At 30.1% G+C, this 20,678-nt stretch overlaps 1 protein-coding gene across 5 annotated transcripts in view; it reads right to left on the reverse strand.

The window, feature by feature from the left end:
• Positions 1-1,522: 1,522 nt before the first annotated feature.
• Positions 1,523-20,678, reverse strand: part of LOC127709165 (protein transport protein Sec31A-like) — a 33,728-nt gene continuing 14,572 nt past the window's right edge. For 2 of the 5 annotated variants that reach the window (XM_052214517.1, XM_052214518.1), the window contains exons 10-29: positions 18,763-18,897; positions 18,280-18,501; positions 17,360-17,434; positions 16,435-16,527; positions 15,995-16,045; positions 15,566-15,689; positions 15,003-15,181; positions 14,574-14,700; positions 13,922-14,070; positions 13,248-13,418; positions 12,023-12,386; positions 11,323-11,410; positions 10,726-10,991; positions 9,251-9,360; positions 8,313-8,399; positions 6,987-7,046; positions 6,711-6,743; positions 5,882-6,031; positions 5,152-5,223; positions 1,523-4,205 (exon numbers count right to left, since the gene is read on the reverse strand). In XM_052214517.1, coding sequence (XP_052070477.1) covers positions 4,017-4,205; positions 5,152-5,223; positions 5,882-6,031; positions 6,711-6,743; positions 6,987-7,046; positions 8,313-8,399; positions 9,251-9,360; positions 10,726-10,991; positions 11,323-11,410; positions 12,023-12,386; positions 13,248-13,418; positions 13,922-14,070; positions 14,574-14,700; positions 15,003-15,181; positions 15,566-15,689; positions 15,995-16,045; positions 16,435-16,527; positions 17,360-17,434; positions 18,280-18,501; positions 18,763-18,897 — 2,745 coding nt within the window. In that variant the 3' untranslated portion in view covers positions 1,523-4,016. The remainder of the gene's footprint in view (positions 4,206-5,151; positions 5,224-5,881; positions 6,032-6,710; positions 6,744-6,986; positions 7,047-8,312; positions 8,400-9,250; positions 9,361-10,725; positions 10,992-11,322; positions 11,411-12,022; positions 12,387-13,247; positions 13,419-13,921; positions 14,071-14,573; positions 14,701-15,002; positions 15,182-15,565; positions 15,690-15,994; positions 16,046-16,434; positions 16,528-17,359; positions 17,435-18,279; positions 18,502-18,762; positions 18,898-20,678) is intronic. The other 3 variants (XM_052214521.1, XM_052214519.1, XM_052214520.1) reach the window with 3 other exon arrangements.

Raw genomic sequence — 20,678 nt, forward strand, 5'->3', positions numbered from 1 at the left:
AGCACTCACAAACATGCTCATCCCTGCCATATTTTATGTGTGCCTGTCCCAAGTCAGGAGCCTGAAATTCACTGGTTGTCATTGTTGGTATCATATTTGTTTTTTGTTTATTGTAATGTATATAAATCAGACAGATGGTTCTCATATTGGAATTGTTTTAAGTTTTGTCATGTCAGGGCGTGTTGTAGCTCACTGTATGGTATGGGTTTTGCACATTGTTCAAGGATGAACGGTGGATAGTTTTTCTATATCACATCTTATGTTTATATCAATATTTTTAATGATCAACGAAAATGAAGTCAATCGTTCCATAAACCATAGTTAACCTATTGCTTAAAGTATCCAAGAAATGGACCTATCTGTGAAAACTAGAAATGACCATTGAACCATTATTATGAGGTCAAGGTCAGTCGAAACCAGCCTGACAGATGGTACACTTTACAATCATTCCATTCACCAAATAGTTTTCCTTTTGCCTATGGTATCTGATAAAAGGACCAAACCATGCAAATTGAAAATAAACCATTGAAACTGAAAAAAAAGGTCAAGGTCAGATGAACCCTGCCAGACAGACATGTTTATCTAAAAATTCTTTTCAATAAATAAAATAAAATTAGGTCAAGGCCAGATGAAACCTGCCAGACATACACACACACCTTACTATCATTCCATACACAATATAAATAGTTGACTTGCTATATATAATATCTGAGAAAAGGACTTAACCACAAAAACATGTTTACTAATGAACTGCAAAAATAATGTCAAGGTCAGATGAACCCTTCTCAACTCACGAAATATAGTTAACCACTTACTTTTATTATCAGAGATATGAACTTGACCAAAAAAACTTTAACTTGATCACCGATCCATGAAATGAGGTCTAGGCAAGTTAAACTCTGTCTGACCTTGCAAGGATCCCATATACTAAATATAGTTATCATATTTCTCATGGTAAAAGAGAATTTCATGTGACAAAAAAAGTAAAAATCTATACAGTAAAAAAAAAATTTTTGCTACTCAAAGTTTCTATCTGTTAAAAAAAGGGTAAAATTTGTTCTTTAATGGCAATAATTCCGTAAGAAATTGACTGACAGTTTTGATGTGAATGGACAGAAGGTAATCTCAACATTGTGAACTTCTCTCCCTGTCAGGCTTTCTCTTCCTACTGCTGTTCAAAACTTGCATTTTACCTCTATGTTATTTTTTAGCCATGTTGGTTTGCAGGAGGGATCATAGAACACAATTTTTTTAAACTAGATACCTCAATGATGATTATGGCCCAGTAGTTTCAGAGAAGATTTTTGTAAAACTAATCTGACAACGAAGAATGGACGACAAATAATGAGAATATGTCAGCAAAATAGCATTGCACAACAAAATAAATTCCAAAAGGACATTCTAATGCTGCGCTGAAGTTATTTTTTTGTGTCATTGGGTAGTTAACTCATAGACATATACCACATCTACCTTCATTCACATTCAGCCAATGGCCTTAAGAAAGTCACATGACTCAAGAAAATATCTCATATGGAAATTTATTTGATCACAGAGAATGTGATACATTTATGATCAAATATTCATTTATTTTTCGTGTCAATGAAATTCAGAGTTATCTATTAACAATAAATCATCATAAAGTGATATTAACTGTACATTTAAAATATAAATAAACAATTTGTATGGATATACACTAACATTCTTGTCTCACTGCTCTTCTAACAAATACCATAGACAATTTACTATGGACGGATTTGTTACAATTTCTTTCCTTCTATCTGCTATTATACTTAAAATAAGGAATAAGTCTACAATAAATTACATTTCAACCAAATCAACTTGAAACTAACTTTCTGCCTTAAAAGAAATTAAAATGAAATCCTATTAGCATTTTTTATTAATATACAACTTGAGACTATTGTTGAATATTTACAATAATAATTATATATGTGTAATTTATTTCATCTTACTGATATAAATTTTGATCGAAAATAACAGAAATCCATAACTTTTCATTTAATTTTAAAACTTACGTTAAGTTTATATATATTTAAATTGAAATTGACTAGTATTTTATTTTAAAATATACATGTAAGTTTTTTCTTTTATATAAACAAATATGTTTATCCATACAAGTTTTTTTTTATATAAATTACAACAAATATATACATTTAGAAAGGGAGGGCCATTTTATTTAACACTGTAAGGTACCTAAGAAAGGTAATTTTAAAACAGAGATACAGTTCAAAGAAACGATTATTTAGAGTTTGGAATTGTACCAAGAGTAGCTTCAATATTTCAAAAATTTCTTCCCTTTGTACCTTATTTGTTTTAAACAGACATACATAAGAGTTCCTTGATAGGAGCTTGCACATTAAAAAACTAGTAGTAAGTTTTCTATTATTTTTTTCAACCAGAAAATGCTACAATCAATACTATTTAAGAAATAACTGTTTAGTTCTCAAATTCAAAAGTAAAGTATCAATCCAAGAAAACATTAGGTCAGGTTCAGGTCAACCCTGTCTGACTAACTTAGAATGTGTATACCAAATATAGTTATCCTATTACTCATGAAAAACTAGAAAAAAATCATGATATAAAAAAGTTTTTGAGGTGGTCATTAAACCATGAAAATGAGGTCAGTGTTTTTATTCATAATATTCATAAAATAATTCTAGAGAATAAAGGTGGTCTGTTTTACTACCAACAAAAAAGTGTTTTTGTGTCATATTTTCCACCTTTTCCTGCTAAATAATTTCATTTTTATTAATTAATTAATTCTGGTCTTTTCTCTGTAAGCATGTCTGTCATTTTAACAGTTAATAAAAGCCAAGTAAATTAAACACCATTCCCTAATAAATAAATGATTACTAAAGGTTTTCATACACACACAAAATCTACCCATCCACCTGCCTGCCCAGGACAGACACCTTTTTTTTAATAATAATAATCCATTCATATGTTGACACAATATACTTGCAAATGGTCAATTCTATTTTGGGACATTTAACAATCTGCCATCAATCAATTAATTCTTTTTAGATTGTTATGGCAACTTCCTACATATTGTCTTTAATGGAATTGTCAACTTGCAAAGACAAGTTTAGAACACATGAAAGGATTATGCTGTAAACGTTTGTTTATATAGTTATATTAGAATATCTTATCAGAGTGGTAAGGTTTGGCTACAACAGAATCAATATATATGTTTTCTATTTCAAAAGAAATATACATCGAAGAGAAAATCATTGGTGAATGCTTATGTCGTCATTACTGAACTTGGGAAAATTAAAAATTCTGCCTTATATCATTAACATTTGTCTCAACTAGCTTTAATTATCATTATACAAGCATATTATCTCAAATATTATGTCCATCTGCAGAGTATTTCACTTACAAGAATATAATGCTATATATGTTTTAAAGAGCAGATTACAATTTCATATACACAATTGCATCAAAACAACAGCAAATAACAAATCACTTTTTGAGATCCATAATAAAGCACTTTCAAAATAAAGAACACAGAAATTCTCATGCATGAAGTTTGACAAAAATCTTTAAAATCATTCATCATTCAACAATACTTCATATATGGCCCTCGCAAAATTTACAATCATTTCATTGGCTTGCAAAGAAAGACTATTAATTAAGAGAGCCAGTCTCGTGTTATTTGTAAACTTAATATAAAAATAACTACAATTCTATTAATGTATATTGCCAGCTACATATAACATTTCTGTTTTAATAATGTATTAATGTCTACTTTTTTGAAGTGTGATCATGACAATTCATAAACTGAATATGTGTGCTTTTACTATATAGGATCCACAACCTTCGATGACCTTCAAGGTCATTTATCTATAGACTTGGGAGTACTTCTATGGCACTGTTTTATTGTCACACACAATTTGACCATTCCCTTCACACAGTACAGATTAAAATATGTCATTTGTATTAATCATTTAGATCGCCATCTTTAGTGAAATATTTTCTAAAAGAAATAGATGATGAGCTTATCTAACATAGACTTGTAACTGATTAGCCGACTGTAATAACATTTTAAGTCCAGGCATAAAGTTACTAATTTCTGAGAAGTTTCCATGGCTGACCATCTGATTGTAGACTTGTAAGCCACTGTTATAATCACCCTGTTGTATAGACTGGATGATCTGGTGTAGTCCTAAAATCACATTCTGTGATAGCTGTAAATAGAAATGGGAACCAGTTAAACACAAATATACCATATACTAGTGTTATCTACAATAATGTACAGTAAACCAGTCAAACAGAAATACACAATGTTCTAGTGTTATATTGTGATAAAGCATTTAAAATACAGAATATTGTCCAAAAAGTCAAAAAATGTGTAAAAACTTGTTTCCAGCATCCCTTGGAAAAAAATTATATGATAGGTAGGTAGGTAGGTAAAATGATTTTATTTTTACATATACTATATAGGGAAATGTTCTTGACTTTAAAACTGCTTCATAAAAAATGTCTGGTCTTTGGGGGCGGGCTTAACCAAAATGTCTGTAATGTGTGTTAGGGAAGGCATTAATTTTTTTTGTATGTAGGGAGGCAGGACGCACAAGTGATTTTTGTGACCAAAATAATATGCCACTTACAATTAACAAAGAATCCAACTCTTGAAAAGGTAATTTTTTTCTTAAGATGTCTGTGATTGGGCCATTTTTTCAGTACATTTCAGTTTTCATAAAACTGTTGTCAATAATTCATTGAATAATATATTTATAAGCATGTCCATTGATCAATGTAATAAATCTAATATGAAAAGAGCGAGGTCCTTCCTTCTCCTCCATAATATATCTCGACAAAGTAAAAACCATTTGATAATCTACATCAGCCAAGTGGTTTATATATACAAATTATTACCAGGAATGAAACATTTAACAATTCTGAATGATATCTACAAATAACAATGTGAAGATATACTTATTGATCATTGTTGATTTAGAACTAAATTTATAATGATTGACAGGTATGAAGTAAACTTCAGTGTTTCATAATACCAAGAAACTCCACGATGGTTCAGGTTTTTCCAAAGCCTTTTTTTTAAACTGTTTAAAAAGTTAAAATTGTTTATTCATTGCAAATTTTCTTTCTATCTGAATTTTCTTTTTGACTTACACTATTAGTACGAAGTCTGCCATAAAGGAGCTCCAGTTTTCTTGTTACATCATCAAGTTTTCTCTTCATTTGCTGTAAAAGTTTTATCAGTATAAGTACAGAAGTAATATGGTAAATATACAGAAGCTTCAACACACTAAATGTAGAATAGCAGCAATTATACAAAACTTATGCAAGGAATTGGTGAGGTGAATTGTCAAAAATATGATGAACTGCATAAATAAGGTCATTACCATCAATTGGCACTAGAATGGGTCCTAAATCACAGGTAAAAAATTATAGTCTGGTGTAATAGATAATAGTAGGTATAGTGTATATGAACACAATTTAAAATGCCTAGTATGGTAATTGCTTTTCCTTTAAGGTTAAAAAGAAAATGCAAAATCAAACAACATAAACTTGTGTGTGCATAATTACTGATTATATAATTGTTATAGCATTTCTAGTTTTCCCTTCATTGCATGTAAATACAGCTCTAAAAAATATATTAAAATATGACGCTTGTATTAAATCGATAGCCTGTCAACAAGAGGTTGTGAATTTCGAACTCTGCTCATGGCAGGTGTGTTCTACTTTGATCTTAATTGACAGTTTTCCTGTTGATTGTCAGCAGTTCTCTCTGGTTAATCCCAATTCCTCCACACATGAGATCTGGCTGTCATGATATAGCCAAGAAAGCTGAAAGTGGTGTTAAACAACAATCAATCAATCAATAATTCTATATGCTTACAGGATTAGTAGCAGCTGACAAACAAGACTTGACTAGACCGTCAAATATATCTTGTAGAGCTTGATGTTCTGTTGGTATTGGTTCTCTGTGAACTTCCTGTTGTACTTGTGGAGCATGAACTTCGCTTGCCACAGCTGCCATTGCTGCAGCCTGTAAAATATAATCATAGGATCACAACATTTCATTTCAAATCGTTTTGAATATTTCATTTCTTGCAAAGAATCAATCAAAGAAGTATGTTTCCTCTCATATTCAACCAAGGAAGATCACACAGCATGTAAATCTTTGAAAACTTCCCGTCTTTTGTTATCTTTCCTACAACTATTACATTTCATCATGTCAAAGAAATTACTAAGTTTATTAAGTATGGTCATATTTAAATATTTAAATAAAATAACCGATAAACTTTCATTAGTTTGGGAACATTTATCATGTTTATACCTCACCTATAAAAAGTGATGTGAAGGTCACAAGATATAGTCTATGTATAAATTTATTGCATTTTGCTTGAATTAGCATTTTCTTTCTTTTCAACTTAATTAGATATACAATGTAATTGTTTAAATGACAAGATGTTTCTATCAGAAGCACATTTTGTGTTAGTTATATGTGCCTTTATATCTAAATATATGTGCAACACCATTCAAATAGAAATATTGACATTTAACAAGACATATAATGTGCACTTCAAACAGACGACATTTCCCAATACATAATAACAGTTATTACTATAGTTTTTGGAAATACAAACAAATCAGAAATGTGCCTCTTTGTTCAAGTGAAAAAGATGATCTATATACTGTGGGAAAATGTCAGTTTATGTAATTACCGGAATATTCAAAGATTTCTTTGTTTTACTCAGCTGAAAGTAAAGATATGGATGACATAACCTTTTATAAGGTAAATAATACAGGGTTTGAAAATAAACAGGAAAAATAAATACATTATCTAGTTGTCCATTGAAATATCTGATTTTATAAACATGATAGCTAATTATTTACCAACCATAAAATAAATATTTCCCTACACTATTTATAAAGATATTTATACAAATATAAAAATGCATATAGCAATAAAATGAAAAAAGAATAGAGGGGGTTCTCACCTTTCGTTGGGGTGGTATGTTGGAGGGTTGTTGATAATTCCAATTCCCTTGGTACGTAGGCTGAATGGAAGATAACAGTTATGTTAGATAACAACATGGATGTGCATATACTGAAGCACAAGCTAAATACACCACAACATATAAACTTAATCATCTTACTTCTTCTTACCAAGTAAAAACATGCTTATAACATCTTATATCTTTTTTTAACTTGACACATATGCTACTTAGTATATAAATTTCATTTGTTCTTGTTTGGCCTTTTTGTCAATTTTATAATTATGAAAAATTCGTTTATCGTCTTCATAACTTAAATATCTGGGAAGAAGAAATAATATCAATAAAAAATGTCAAAAGTTTCAATATAGAAAATGTGCAAAAAATACATTTTCTGTTTTTAAAAATAAAATGCTGTACTCCTGCTAGCATAAGATTGTTATTAGCCTAACATCAACAAAAGTAATAATATTCATATCTTCTCAAGTTTTGTGTTGTGGCTAATATCAAATTTCTCTTGTGTATTTTTAAAAAGAATCTTTTATTACCGTAACTATTCAATATATTTAAGAATTAAGTAATATGGCTCTTTTTTATGTGTTTACAGGGAAAGGAATGCAGGACATTATGGAAGTTGCTTGTTCACTCAGTAAAACAAATTTCACACATCTAAATGTTTAAATTCTATTTTATTAACAGTATGCAACAGCTGTTTTGATTCAAAATTTAAATTTTAAGGAAATATTGGGGAAAATATAATAATTGGCAAATTTGATTATATATGTAAAAAGTAGGTGTGAGGTAAATACATTTAAAGTGACCCCTTGTTACATTCACAGGTTAAAATAAGATATATATCTTGTATATTTCATGCAAAGTTCAATAGAAGCTAAATGCAAACACATATATATTATGTAAAGCAATTTAAAAATAACATGCAAATGCATTCAGAATTAAACCATAGAAGGTTGTTAAGAGCAAGAAACAGACTTCTTTGAAAACTTTTCTCTTAAAAAATATCAAAGGATCGATTCAGATTAACATACAAAAAATAAATGGAACAACAAGTGAAAGTTGACATGAATTAATATGACTGACCTAGTTTAGGATGAAAACAATTCTGAGAGGCAACAGTGGCATAGCATAGAAAATCATCATGAATTAAAAAAAAAAATGGAAGTAACACACAACAGAAATATATGAAATATCTCAAAATGGGAATTTCTATACAGTTCATAAGTTTTTTTCAAACATTGAAATTTCTGCCTTTAAATTGGATAATTTTAGATGTTAACATTCCAGGCAGAAATTATAAAAAATGTAGATTACCTGTGCCTGCATCTCGGCCTGTATTGCCTGAGGATTATACAGATTGGAGTAGTCAACTGCTGGTGCATTGGGCATTTTCTTGCCTGCCTGTAATGAAGATTTAGTTTTTGTATTAGTTTGAAATCTAAATAGCATAAAAAAATTTCCACACTCTATTCTTAGACATAATTTACTTTTTAACAAATAAAATAAATGGGGAATGTGTCCATGGGACACAGATGATGCCCCTGCTTGCACTTCATATAAAGTTATAAAGGGATATAACTGAAGAACAGTAAAAGTGACTTTACCCAAATTTGTACTTGATCTGAGTTTTGTGGTAATAAGTATTGTGTATAAGTTTCATAACATTTGGTTGAGGCAAACTTAAGTTGGAGAACGGAAACGAAAAATTCAGCCATTTTTCCATTTGTAAAGGGGCATAACTCTAGAATGGTTTTAGTGACGCCACTAAAATTCAAACTTGATTTGTGTTTTGTGCTAATTAGCATTGTGTATAAGTTTCATAACATTTGGTTGAGGCAAACTAAAGTTCAAGAACGGAAACCAACTTTGGGACGTACGGACTGAAGTACAGACGGACAAGGGTAAAACTTAGGCATAAAAAATAAAAATGCAAAATGTTTTTAAAACACATTTCAACAGGAGTAATAGAAGAAAAGAGTCTCCAAATTTTAGTTGCACAAGGTGTGTGAATTTGTACAAATCTATTAAAATTCAGTCAATTTGTTCTTACTTAGAACTTCATAGTAAAAGTTAATTATATCATTTACTTGTAATTGTAATGAATTCAAAATTTTGCTAATTAACCAAATTCAGCTTTGGACCATATTTGCAAATTAATTTAGCAATTACTTCAGATGAACGTTGACCATCTTTATTAACCACTCATCCTACCAGATTTTGATCATAATTTTTTTCTACAAGTAATTAGTTACCTTTGGTGCTCTCTCCTGCACTAGTGGTGTATCATTCCAACAATTTTCTGGCTTTTCATAAATAAATGAATGGAAACCTGTGTTGCTTGAGGGTGAATTGCTTGGTCCACCTGTTTTAGATTAAGTCACATTAGTATTCAAAAACATCTATAAACCACATTACTATTGAACATAATTCCTTTATTTTTTCCATTAACACAATTTTTTTTTAATTATAGTCCTTTAATGATTCTCTATACCAATTAAATTAAAAAAAAAACTGATGGTATTATATTCATTTCTCTAAGAAAGAATAAAACTGTTTCTTATTGTATTTTATTCTCTTAGACATTTAAATCTAACCAAATAATCATCAAAACTAGAGGCTTCAAGGATTCTATATTGCTCACCTGCCATTATAAACACAAAACAAGAATATTTGTGTTGAATGGTATCAGTTGGGACCAAACATGTCTTACTGGTAATTTTTGCTAAACAGAGTTTCTGTCTATCCATTAAACATTTTTAAATAATAGGCAATATTGGTTTTAAAATTGTGATTTAGGGACAACAACTCCTGTAAGGAGCAAATTGACCTGTACAATTGTTAACTTACTTTGTAGATCTTGTGTTGCTGATAATTTTTCTGGTGAAAGATTCTCTCTATCTGCTATAGTTTACGCCAAAAACACAATAAATTGCTTCGCCCAGCGCAGCTGGATACGACGCTGATGACGTGATAACAATATACGACCGCTTTGCGGTCGTATAAAAAGGGTGACATCTTTTCTATTACAGTTTTCATGATAATAGGCCAAAATGCAAAAAAAAAAGAAGGTAAAAATTGTTATTTAAGAGGAATAACTCTGGTCTGGTAATCTTATTTGAAGATCTTGTCTTGCTGTTTAAAGTTTCTCTTCATCTTTTCCAGACAATAGGCAAAAAGCAAAAAATTGGTTTTTCTGGCAATTTCCAATGTTGTTCATTTTTATATGTTTTAATTTTCTTTCTAACTAACAAAGTTTAAAGTTTCTTTCTATCTAATATAGTTGAAACACAAATAAAAATAAAAACTGTCATTTACTGGTAATAACTCCTATGATTCACCTTTAGCCATGTCAGTCATGTTTGATAGATGGTGTTCATCGTACTTTTTTTTAAAGGATGATTGTGGCCAAGTTGAAAATGGCCAGGTAGTTTAAAAGAAAATTTTTGTAAAAGATAAGAGACAACAGACACTGAGTGATAAGAATAGCACACACCATTTGGGCCAGGTGAGCTCAAAACACTTTTTAACCTTTTACACTTTTAATATCCATTCTCATTCAACAGGTGACTACAAATTTTCACTGTAAAATTATGTAGAAAATAAAATATAAAAACAACATTATAAATAACAGTTAAGGTTTGAACTGTGAAGGTTAATAAGCAAATAAAATGAAATGTCCAGATACCAAAACATAAGTAAAGAAAAAGTATAACAAAGCCTGGTATACCTGAGGGAGTATTGAACATATTTGGTTGAGGCTGACTTGACCCAGCACCAGGGTTATAGACGTTTTCAGGTGGTTGATTCACCCCTGAACTTGGGTTGTACATAGCTGGCTGTTGCTGGCCTGTGATCGAAGCTGGATTGAACATGGTGGGTTGTGAGGCACTATTAGGTTGTGGGTTTAATTGACCTGGGTTGAACATAGTGGGTGTAGCTGTTGTACCTGTCACTGATGGAGTTTTGTACATATTAGGCTGTGAAGAAGGGCCACTACAAAAAAAAGAGAAATACATCAATTTCCTACACAAGCAATTTGTAGTACAGTAAATGAATTATTACTTGTCTAATTTCATGGTTTTCTTATTTCAATTAATACTATCAATCATTTTTTATTCTTTTTATTTCAATAATACAGTACATGGATTAATACCTGTTTTCTTATTTCAATCAATACTATTATTTATCTTTCTACCATAGTTTTGAGTTAGCAATATATACTTAGCAATCATATAGTCACAACTAGTCTATATACTTTAAATAATTTGCTCCCTTTATATTTAATTGAGAATTTCAAACACTTAATAACAAATAATAACATTACTTGTAACTGTTAGGCTGAGAAGTATAAGTGTCTATTCCATAGGCTGATGTTGATACAGCAGGGGTTGGGTACTTGTGAGCCAAAGGACCTGCAAAAACAAACTCAATAAATAATGTTTGTGACACAACTATTAATATTCAGTCATACTTGTAAGCGTATATGCACAAAATATTTATCAGATATCCTTTTATTTCTTAAACTTTTTTATGTTTCATTTCGTCTGATATTAATAACCTTTTCCTTGAATGCAATTAGAAACAACTGAATATTGTTCTTGTTATGCTTTGCTTTCTTCTTTGCCTTATTTTGTGCTTGTCCCAAAAAAGGGGGAATAAAACAATTGTTTAAAAAAAAAATGGTTTGAGTTCTTGGCTTCTAGCAAGGTTGTTTTTAATACTACTATGCATATATCCTACAATTCTTAAAAAAATAATAATACTGATAATATAAACCACAATTTTTTTTAATATTTTGTTCAACTCTGCAACTTAAATGTGAACACACATTTTCTTATATGATTTTTTGAAGCAATCAATTTCAACTTTTTAACGATGTAAATAATAAAAAAAAAAATATTGAAAATTCAGAAAACAGTGCAAACAAATAATGCTATCAAAAATCAATAAAAAAAACATAGCAAAATGTTTGAACTTACAGCATACAAATAAGTACTTGATAATAACAATAAACAAAACTTAACCTTTTGAGATGGCAGAAGGTGCTACTGGTTGTGTTGGCTGAGCAGCTCCTACAGGATTGTAATAATTTGGTGCCTGACTTGTAGCTACTGAGCCATTCATTGCAGAATACTGATATTGGTTAGGGTTCATGTAAGGATTTGTACTATTAGTTGTCACTGTATTAAATGTACTCTTGGCTTGGGAGTTGTGTACTTGTTGCTTTTGGCCAATATTTCTGGAAGGCTGAGTTGCTCTGACTTGTTGTCTAACTCCACCCTCTGGTAACACATCCTTCTTCTGGAAAGGACATTGTGGTGCCTGGATTCCATATGTCTGCTTACCCAACGCATAGAATAGTCTGTCTTTTAAGATGTTTAAATTCAACTGTAAATAAAATAACCAACTTAAATTCTATTTTTACAAAAACAATAACACAATAAACAGTTCTGTTTGGAATTTATGTAACAGGCATTTTGTAATTCTTTAAAATAATCTTCATTTAATTTTTTATATGTATAAAAGGAAATGTGGGGTATAACTTGTAAGATATTTTTGCTAAGAGATTTATGTTTAAATATATCAGAACAAGATATTCTGGTAATCTTTACAGAACTTGGTTTCCTGTCCTCCAGTATTTGATGTTTACAATGATCATACAGAATGTCAAGACAGATCTATATTCTTCTTTCTATCTTTCAAATATTATATTTGCTGCAAATTGAATTTCAACAATGTTTATTTCAAATCAAGGCATCCATACTACCATGTTGCTAATGTTTAACAAGCAGTATTCTGAATGTAATATTTCATGATCAATATTGTTCAAATGTTGATATAATACTACAATCATCTTTTCCTGAATCTGCAGAGAGCAGCTAAAGTTTACGTAAGTCATGATACTTCTTCTGTACTAACATCCTGTTTTCCCCAGAAATTTCATGGTCTACATACAAATTAACAGTTTGTCTACTTTCTGCAAGCAATTTTTAAGCATCTCAAACAAAATTAACATCACAGCCTGAAGGTGATTGTTGTGCAAACACCAATAGGTCAGCAGGCACAAAATCAATGTCATTTGTAGTAATAGCCAAAAAAAACTTAATGAATTTGTGAATTGAGTGCAGCTTCAAACAACTGTCCTGTCTAAAACACATGCAATGTTGACAAAAAAACGAAAAAAAAACCCCAACCTAACCTAACATGCTTTTATGACTTAACAATATGCATAAGTACATTATAACTTACATCAGTAGAATTTCCTAGGTAACTAAAAGCTGTGTCTAGACTTCCCTGAGCTGCTAATAAGTTAGAGTATTGATTTAATTTATCAGCTAAAGCTCCACCACTGATGTCCTGGGCCTGTCCTCGTGATAATTCTACTGCTTTTCTTAAAATCATTACTTTCTCTACAAGATCCTGAAAATAACAGATTTATTATTAATTACCATTGATATCCTTTGCAAAAAATGACAGAACTTTAAAAAAAAAAATGTTTAATTTGTTTTATGGATAGGCACATTGATAAGTTTGATGAAGGCTGGAAGTAAGACTAAGCTTTTTTGTGCATATTTTAATATTGATAACAGATAAATGAACACAAAATAATGAACTCAAAATCTGTTGCCCTTCTAAAAATGTCTGGGTGTAATGATCATACCACAAGAAGCTATTTGTAAAATATTTAACATTCATAGATAGCTATTAAGAGATATATCCATAAGCTGTTTTCTAAATCATTTTAGTATAACAAACATTGGACGGAATAAAAAGAAAGCTGGTGAAGTTGATTTCATAAATTCTGAATTGATTCAATGAATTTTTTTGTAACAATACTACAATAATTTTTTTTCACAAATTTATTATTATGTTTTCATGCAAATTATCAAATTCTGATCATAGTGTAAGCTGCTTGTACCTACCTCTAAAGCTATTGGTGAATTCTGGGATTCTGTATTGTTCAGCCAGTTCTGGACTAAATTCTCTAAGTTACCAGAACATATATAGCATAGACTAGCATACATTGAATATTCACCTCCCATTTCATTCTCTAACCTCCTGGCAAGACTATCTAAAATCAGAAAACATCACATTCATTATATGTTATATTGAATTTAAAGGAAATTAAAGGTTCTTCTTTTATTTTTCTGAACCAGTTTCAGTGTATGGTTAATGCTAAATTAATAGTGAAGATGAGACTAAGATAAGTGCCAAAAATTAATTTAAGGTAGGAGCTAAGGACCTTAGAAGTATAGCCTTAAATATAATTGTGTGCCCCCAAAAGAAAAATTAAGGGATTGGTTGGTATATATCCCAGTTTAAACCAATCTAAACTCCTAGTACTAATACTCAGTTTATTGAAACAGAAAATGGAATGCACTATCAAACCATTATAATCAGGTAAACAAATGATAAAATATGCTTGATTTGATTGTTGCACATTGCCATTTCTATCAAAGACCAATTCAGAGTAAAACTTGTAGTCAGACCTTTATACTCTGATTTTAACAACATACTTAGTCAACTGAACATTTTGACCTCTTTCAAGACAATTTCTTAAATCATTCAACTTACCACATAATGGCACAAACTCTTCAGACGAAGCATAAGTCAATATCAATGCTAATGCCTCCTTCCAGTTAGCAATATCACAACTCTCTACGATGTGGGACCAATTCTGTGTTACTACTGATGATATCAACTATAAACAATCAAAAAACTTTTTTAGCTTAATATATTTTTACAGTGAAAACATGCAGAAAGGCTTCCAAGTTTTTTAAAGTTTTATAATGAACTTCTTAAAAAGTTTGTAATCTTAAAAGTTTCTATATTTTCTCCCTGAAACTAACATAATCCTGCAGTAATTTTTTCCATATTAACTTTGTACATTTACTGCTTCAATTACATCATATTCTTATAACCATATATTTCTTAGCTATATCAATACTTGTATTTGTCTAAATTATACTTTGACTTATAAGAGTTATATCTCCACCTACTTACCCTGCTAATATTGCCATTATTTTTAGCAAAATATCTTTTCTGGGTCCTCTGTAATAGTTCTGGACCACCAGCTATAGCAAGTAAAATTGCCTCTGCCATTTTGTTCTCACATAAACAAAGTTCTACTGCAGCTTCAAAGTTCCCCATTAGCAAAGCTTGACAGAGATATCCTTCAGGATCTGAAACAGGTAAATTTTGTTTTCACAGATACGTTATTTCGAGTTTGACCCTTCCAGCAGACTTTACAGAGATTTATTTTCAATGATTTACTATTTTTCTTGTATCTATATAATAGAATATCAAAGTTTACATATTCCCATTATTTTACTACTTGCAAAAGTCGCAAAAATATATTGCTCATTGAAATTAGTTGGGCACAGCTCATAAGAATGCTGTGTATCATTTTCAGATGGAATTCCCGAAAAACATGTGTATGCAAAACTGCTAGACCATTATTTGATCTAACTTTTCAAGTAAAATTTTTTTCTCCTTCAAGATAAAATAGTTAACAAGCTGCTTAAAATTTGAAATTAAACAATTTGGAGTCAAAGAGTTCCACTAACCATCCTCAGTAGATATATTGAGTGGCGTTTGTTCTACTTTCTCTTGCTGAGCATTTGCAGCGGCTATATCATCAAAAGTGTCCGATATATTTCCACTCGATATATCATCTCTACTACCTGGTGTCTGAAAAAACAAAAAAATTACCTATCTGTAATGAATATCAAATATCAAAAGCTAATGAAGTTTGGAAGCATCAAGTCAACAATAAAAAATAATAACATGAGACAATGTCACACTAAAACAGCTGATTTTACATTGCATTTTTTTATTTTGCTACTCAGTCTTTGCTTAAATGATATAATGCTAATATGTCTTTGTGAATGAAAGTAATGGTGCCATTCTGTCAGAACAACGAAAAGAAAATATGAAATACTATTTTTAACAACAAGTAAGGCAGTAACATGAAGAAATGTGCAATAAATACTGACCTTTGACCCTACATTTGGAGAGGCCTGACCTCCAGATGCTGCAACACCATCCTATAATAAAATTATTTTTTTTTATAAAATTTGACGTAAAAGTCAACAAAAAGAAATATATATGAGCTTCCTTTTCTAAGCAACAGGCTTTCCATTCAAAATAAAGGACTTCTGAAATTTTTTCCAGAAAAATGTAAACATGGAAATTATAGTTTTTTTACCCCAAAATTTCATAATTGTGGTGTGTCTTTTTCCTAGCATCAATGTTTTTTCTTTGATTATGATAAACCACTCAATACTGAACAAAATTAATTGATTCTCAGTATAAATATAAAATAAGGAGATGTGGTATGACTACCAATGAGAAAACTATCCAAATGAAGTGAATTTAAGCAATAATAGACTTCTAGAGATGTAATTATTAGCATGTAAGATTGATGTAGACTTACAGCAGTATGTAACTGTGTCATTCTCTGAGCTAGCTCCTCTGCATCCACACCTTGTGATTCATAATGAGGATCTGCTGATATATGTTCTGCAACCTGAACAAAAAACGAGTTAAATTAATTACTTATCAAGAAAGATTCATTCATCCACATGGGATTCAGATAATTTTTAAGAACTTTTCTCATTTTTTTATTATAACTACATGTAATCTTTATGCAATTTAATAATCTAGTAATATACTTTTTATATGACCATATGCATGTTGACTCGCAAGATAACTTACATGTCATAAGCTTGGGGCTACGTCAAATTAATATATAGTGTCCTACAAAGTTTAATTTTTAAAATCCAAAAATCAAAATAGTTTAGAAAAAACATTTGCATTAATTGTTTAAGGAGACATGGCTTTACAACTTCTATATCAAAACAGAAATATAGTGAAATCTGACTTAAATAAATATAGATACTGTCAATTGTTTGACAAAATTTTTATATCTATCCTATTCCCAATTCATTTTTCCCAATCAATCCCTGTGTTTTAGTCGAAAAATTGTGACATTTTCATGAATTGTACTACACATAAATTCATTATCACATTACTGATATCAAATAAGCAACTGATTATCGAATGCCAGATTTTTCTTATAACTTAACCTTGAAGTGAAAACATCAGGCATATTTCATCATATACAATTTCAAACTGATAAAAAGCAAAGAAAAAGTGTCTTCAATGTTTTCCTATACTAAGTCAAATGAGTCCTTCAAAATAGAGTAAAAGCTTTAAAACTCATACAGAACTGCAAATTAAAGATGACCACAAGCACTTCTTTGATAGGAATTCTTTGCTAGATATTAAATCTTACTGACCATCTATTACAAGTTTATTGTGTTTAATTTGGTTATATCAATGTAAAGAAGATAAATTACCTTTCTGGCTAGTTCTGTTTTATCATACCCCAGGAGTCCTATGTAGTGTTCTCTTGGCTCCTTTTCAAAATTCACCTATAATACACAATAAAACAGTTAAATTTGCAGTTACCCTGGTACAGAAATAATAAAAACATAGCACACATATATTAATGTCTATGAATTGACTGGAAATTGACAAGCATTTGATTCTATCAGTATTTATTTTCCTTTTTTGACTTCTAATTTTTTTTATATACATGTATATATCCATTTATCATTGTTTTATCTGCAACAGACGATTCATTAATGTAATGCTCAACTCTGGAGTTCATTGGAAGTGTGCACTTCCCTGAACATGCTTCTGGTATCACAAAATATCATGTCACTAACATATTTAGCAATATGTCACAAAACATCTTTGCATTCTACCTAATTTAGCATCTTATCACTGTCACTTAAAAGAATCAGGCGATTTTACTTAAGTTCAATCAAAACCATTTAGATCTGACATAGTCAAAATATATTTAAACAGAAGATTATAAACCAACTTATTTTTCATGGATACTTTATTTTGCATTAAGCCCTTTCCAGTCAACTTTGCAGAGATTTATTTTTGTAATTTTCTCAATTTCTATAGTGGGAAGATCCAAGTTTTACACATTCGCTACAATAAATATGCACATGATTTTTCTACTGAAAATTAGTTGGTTAATTATGTTGCAAGTAAAATTGATATGCAAGAAGAGAACAGGACTCTCTGTCATAAAACTTTACTCAGTGCTCTGAGTACAAAATTTGTGCTTGAAACACCAAATCCAGTATTTTGATTGGTTGATGAGTCTGAGTACCATAATCTTGCTCGAAATTTTTATGACTGTAAGGCCAGATGTGTAATCTTTGCTGTATAAATCAATTCAAAATGTCCTATAACTATTTACCCTGAGGAAGTTCCATATATTTTCCTGGATCTCATCAGAACTATTTGCAGATTTCATGGCACAGAATTCCACATATTGTCCATTTAATAAAGCTTGTTCCAACTGTGAAGAACTATTCAATAGTTCAGTCTCTGTTACTACCTGGCTAACATATACATTCTTTGGTGAGGGCTGCTGTGTTGTGCTACTGGAACTTTCAAAACTGACCAGTTTACCACCAAACTGAAATAAAAATATGAAAATATGCTTTATGGTAATAACCCTTTTGTCAAAAAAAAAAACCAAACAACCATGGTATACTATTTACTACAATAATAAAAAAACAAAAACAAAAACAAAAAAACATTCATAAAGTTTTTACCTTAGTGAGAAAATAACTTTTTTTCTAAAAGATGTCTTTGGAATATGTTTCTACTTACAATATACAGATGAAAAAACAAAAAATCCGAGTTAAAAATAAAGATATAATAAAACATTACTTACACCAAAGGATGCACCAACAGGTTTTCTGAGCCATTTTGGAGGTTTTTGAAGGGGCATAACATTCTGTGTCTGTTGTACTTGATGTGCAGCAGCAGCCTGGGCAAATGGATCATTACTCTGGAAAGAATCTGCTACCTGTAAATACAAAAACAACATTTTAATTCTATTTTGAAATTACAGTACATAATGTCCTTTGTAGCATGCTGATGTCAAGTTATGTTCGATATACTGACATCCATTCAGAAGATTGTAAACAGGAAATGAAAAATAATCCTCATAAAATTTGTTGAAAAATAAATATTTAATGTAAATTGTAAAAGTGAGAATCAGACCTCTAATACCTAAACCTGTAAAATCCACAGAAATACAGCAAGGGATTTTTCCAAAGAATTAAACAAATTCTATAAAAGAAAGTTGATGGCTGAATTTTTTTAGGTTGACTCTTACTAGACTTCTTGATTTGTAAGAACTATTGATTAATAGTTTATGCCAAAAAAAAAACCCATCTTGATTGAGTGTTTTCAAGGCCTTTTTAACAAATTCTGAAAATTATTAAGGGCATAAATCCAGCTGTTTTGCCAATTTTATATTATCTAGAATCAGAACTGAACTTCAACTCATAAAGGACGTTAAGCAGAATGATTCATATTTGACCTTGTTTGAATATTATTGAGCCAAAAAATTGTTTGAAATATTATTGAGCAAAAAAAAAAAGATCATTTAAATCCCCAAAACATAGAGATGAAATTGGTAAAGTTTACAAGGTCACTGTGCAAATTACAACAATGACAGATGGAGCAAACAAATTTAATTCTTCTTTTGGAACCTGGACATATAAAAACAAATTTTTTGAACAACCTACCTCATGATAGTTTTGAAATACTGGACAATGCTCATAATATCCATTATTTACAATTTGTCCTTCCATACTAAATATACCTTATATAACATAAATGCCACGATTCCTTAGATATCTTATCATCTACACCATGTTATTTAAAGGTCCTATTTCATGACCTTTGTGTAATCTATATTGAATTTAAACCTTTCAAACTTAAAGGGCTTCAGTTTGTATTTAAACAATGAATTTCAGTATACTTATTTAAAGTTCATAGCACATAAAATTAAATACATTGAAAGAAAATAATTTAAATATCTAAGTTCATACTCTTTTCTTTATTTACTACAAAATTTTACATATTACCAACATACATAAAATTTGTTTCTTGACAGTGACGTTATTTAATGGTGAAAAAAGTTACAATTCCTGGACAAAATATCTGAAATGACTGCAAATTATAACTATTAACATCAAATGATTAAAATTACAAAAAAAAGAGTATGTGTCTATAGGAAACCATGCCCAATCACACTATTACATTTCATGTTCAGTGATTCTGAACCGTGAAATTAGAGTAAAAACTGTAATTTTGCAATAAACTTTTTTTTAAATTCACATCATATTTGTATGTTTGAAGTTGATGTGATCACAATTTCATGGTAAACTACATTAACAAAACAATTTAACATGAACATGTAAGTTGGTTTATCACATTTCTATGTTCAGTGAACAGCAAAATCGCGGTCAATACCATGATTTGGAATGTTGATTTAAAAGTTCAAATCATAATGAACATGTGTACTAACTTTCTAGTTGATGTGAACACATCTTTGTAGAGAGTGTTCTCCATCACACATTTTATTTAGAATCATAGTAAACAGGGAATTTTGAAATACCATATTGTTTATCATAACACAATCTTTTAACAAAAAAGTTTTAGATAGCATCACATGATTCAAGCAATATACCATCATATAACCATGATGCTTAAAGCTTAAAGGTTAACTACCTTAACAGAAAACTATAACCTGAAAATGTAATGCAAAGTTTTCTCAGTCTCAGTGCTACAGTACAA

The sequence above is a fragment of the Mytilus californianus genome, unplaced genomic scaffold (assembly GCF_021869535.1).
Source record: "Mytilus californianus isolate M0D057914Y unplaced genomic scaffold, xbMytCali1.0.p SCAF_7, whole genome shotgun sequence".
Classification (NCBI taxonomy): Eukaryota; Metazoa; Mollusca; class Bivalvia; order Mytilida; family Mytilidae; genus Mytilus; species Mytilus californianus.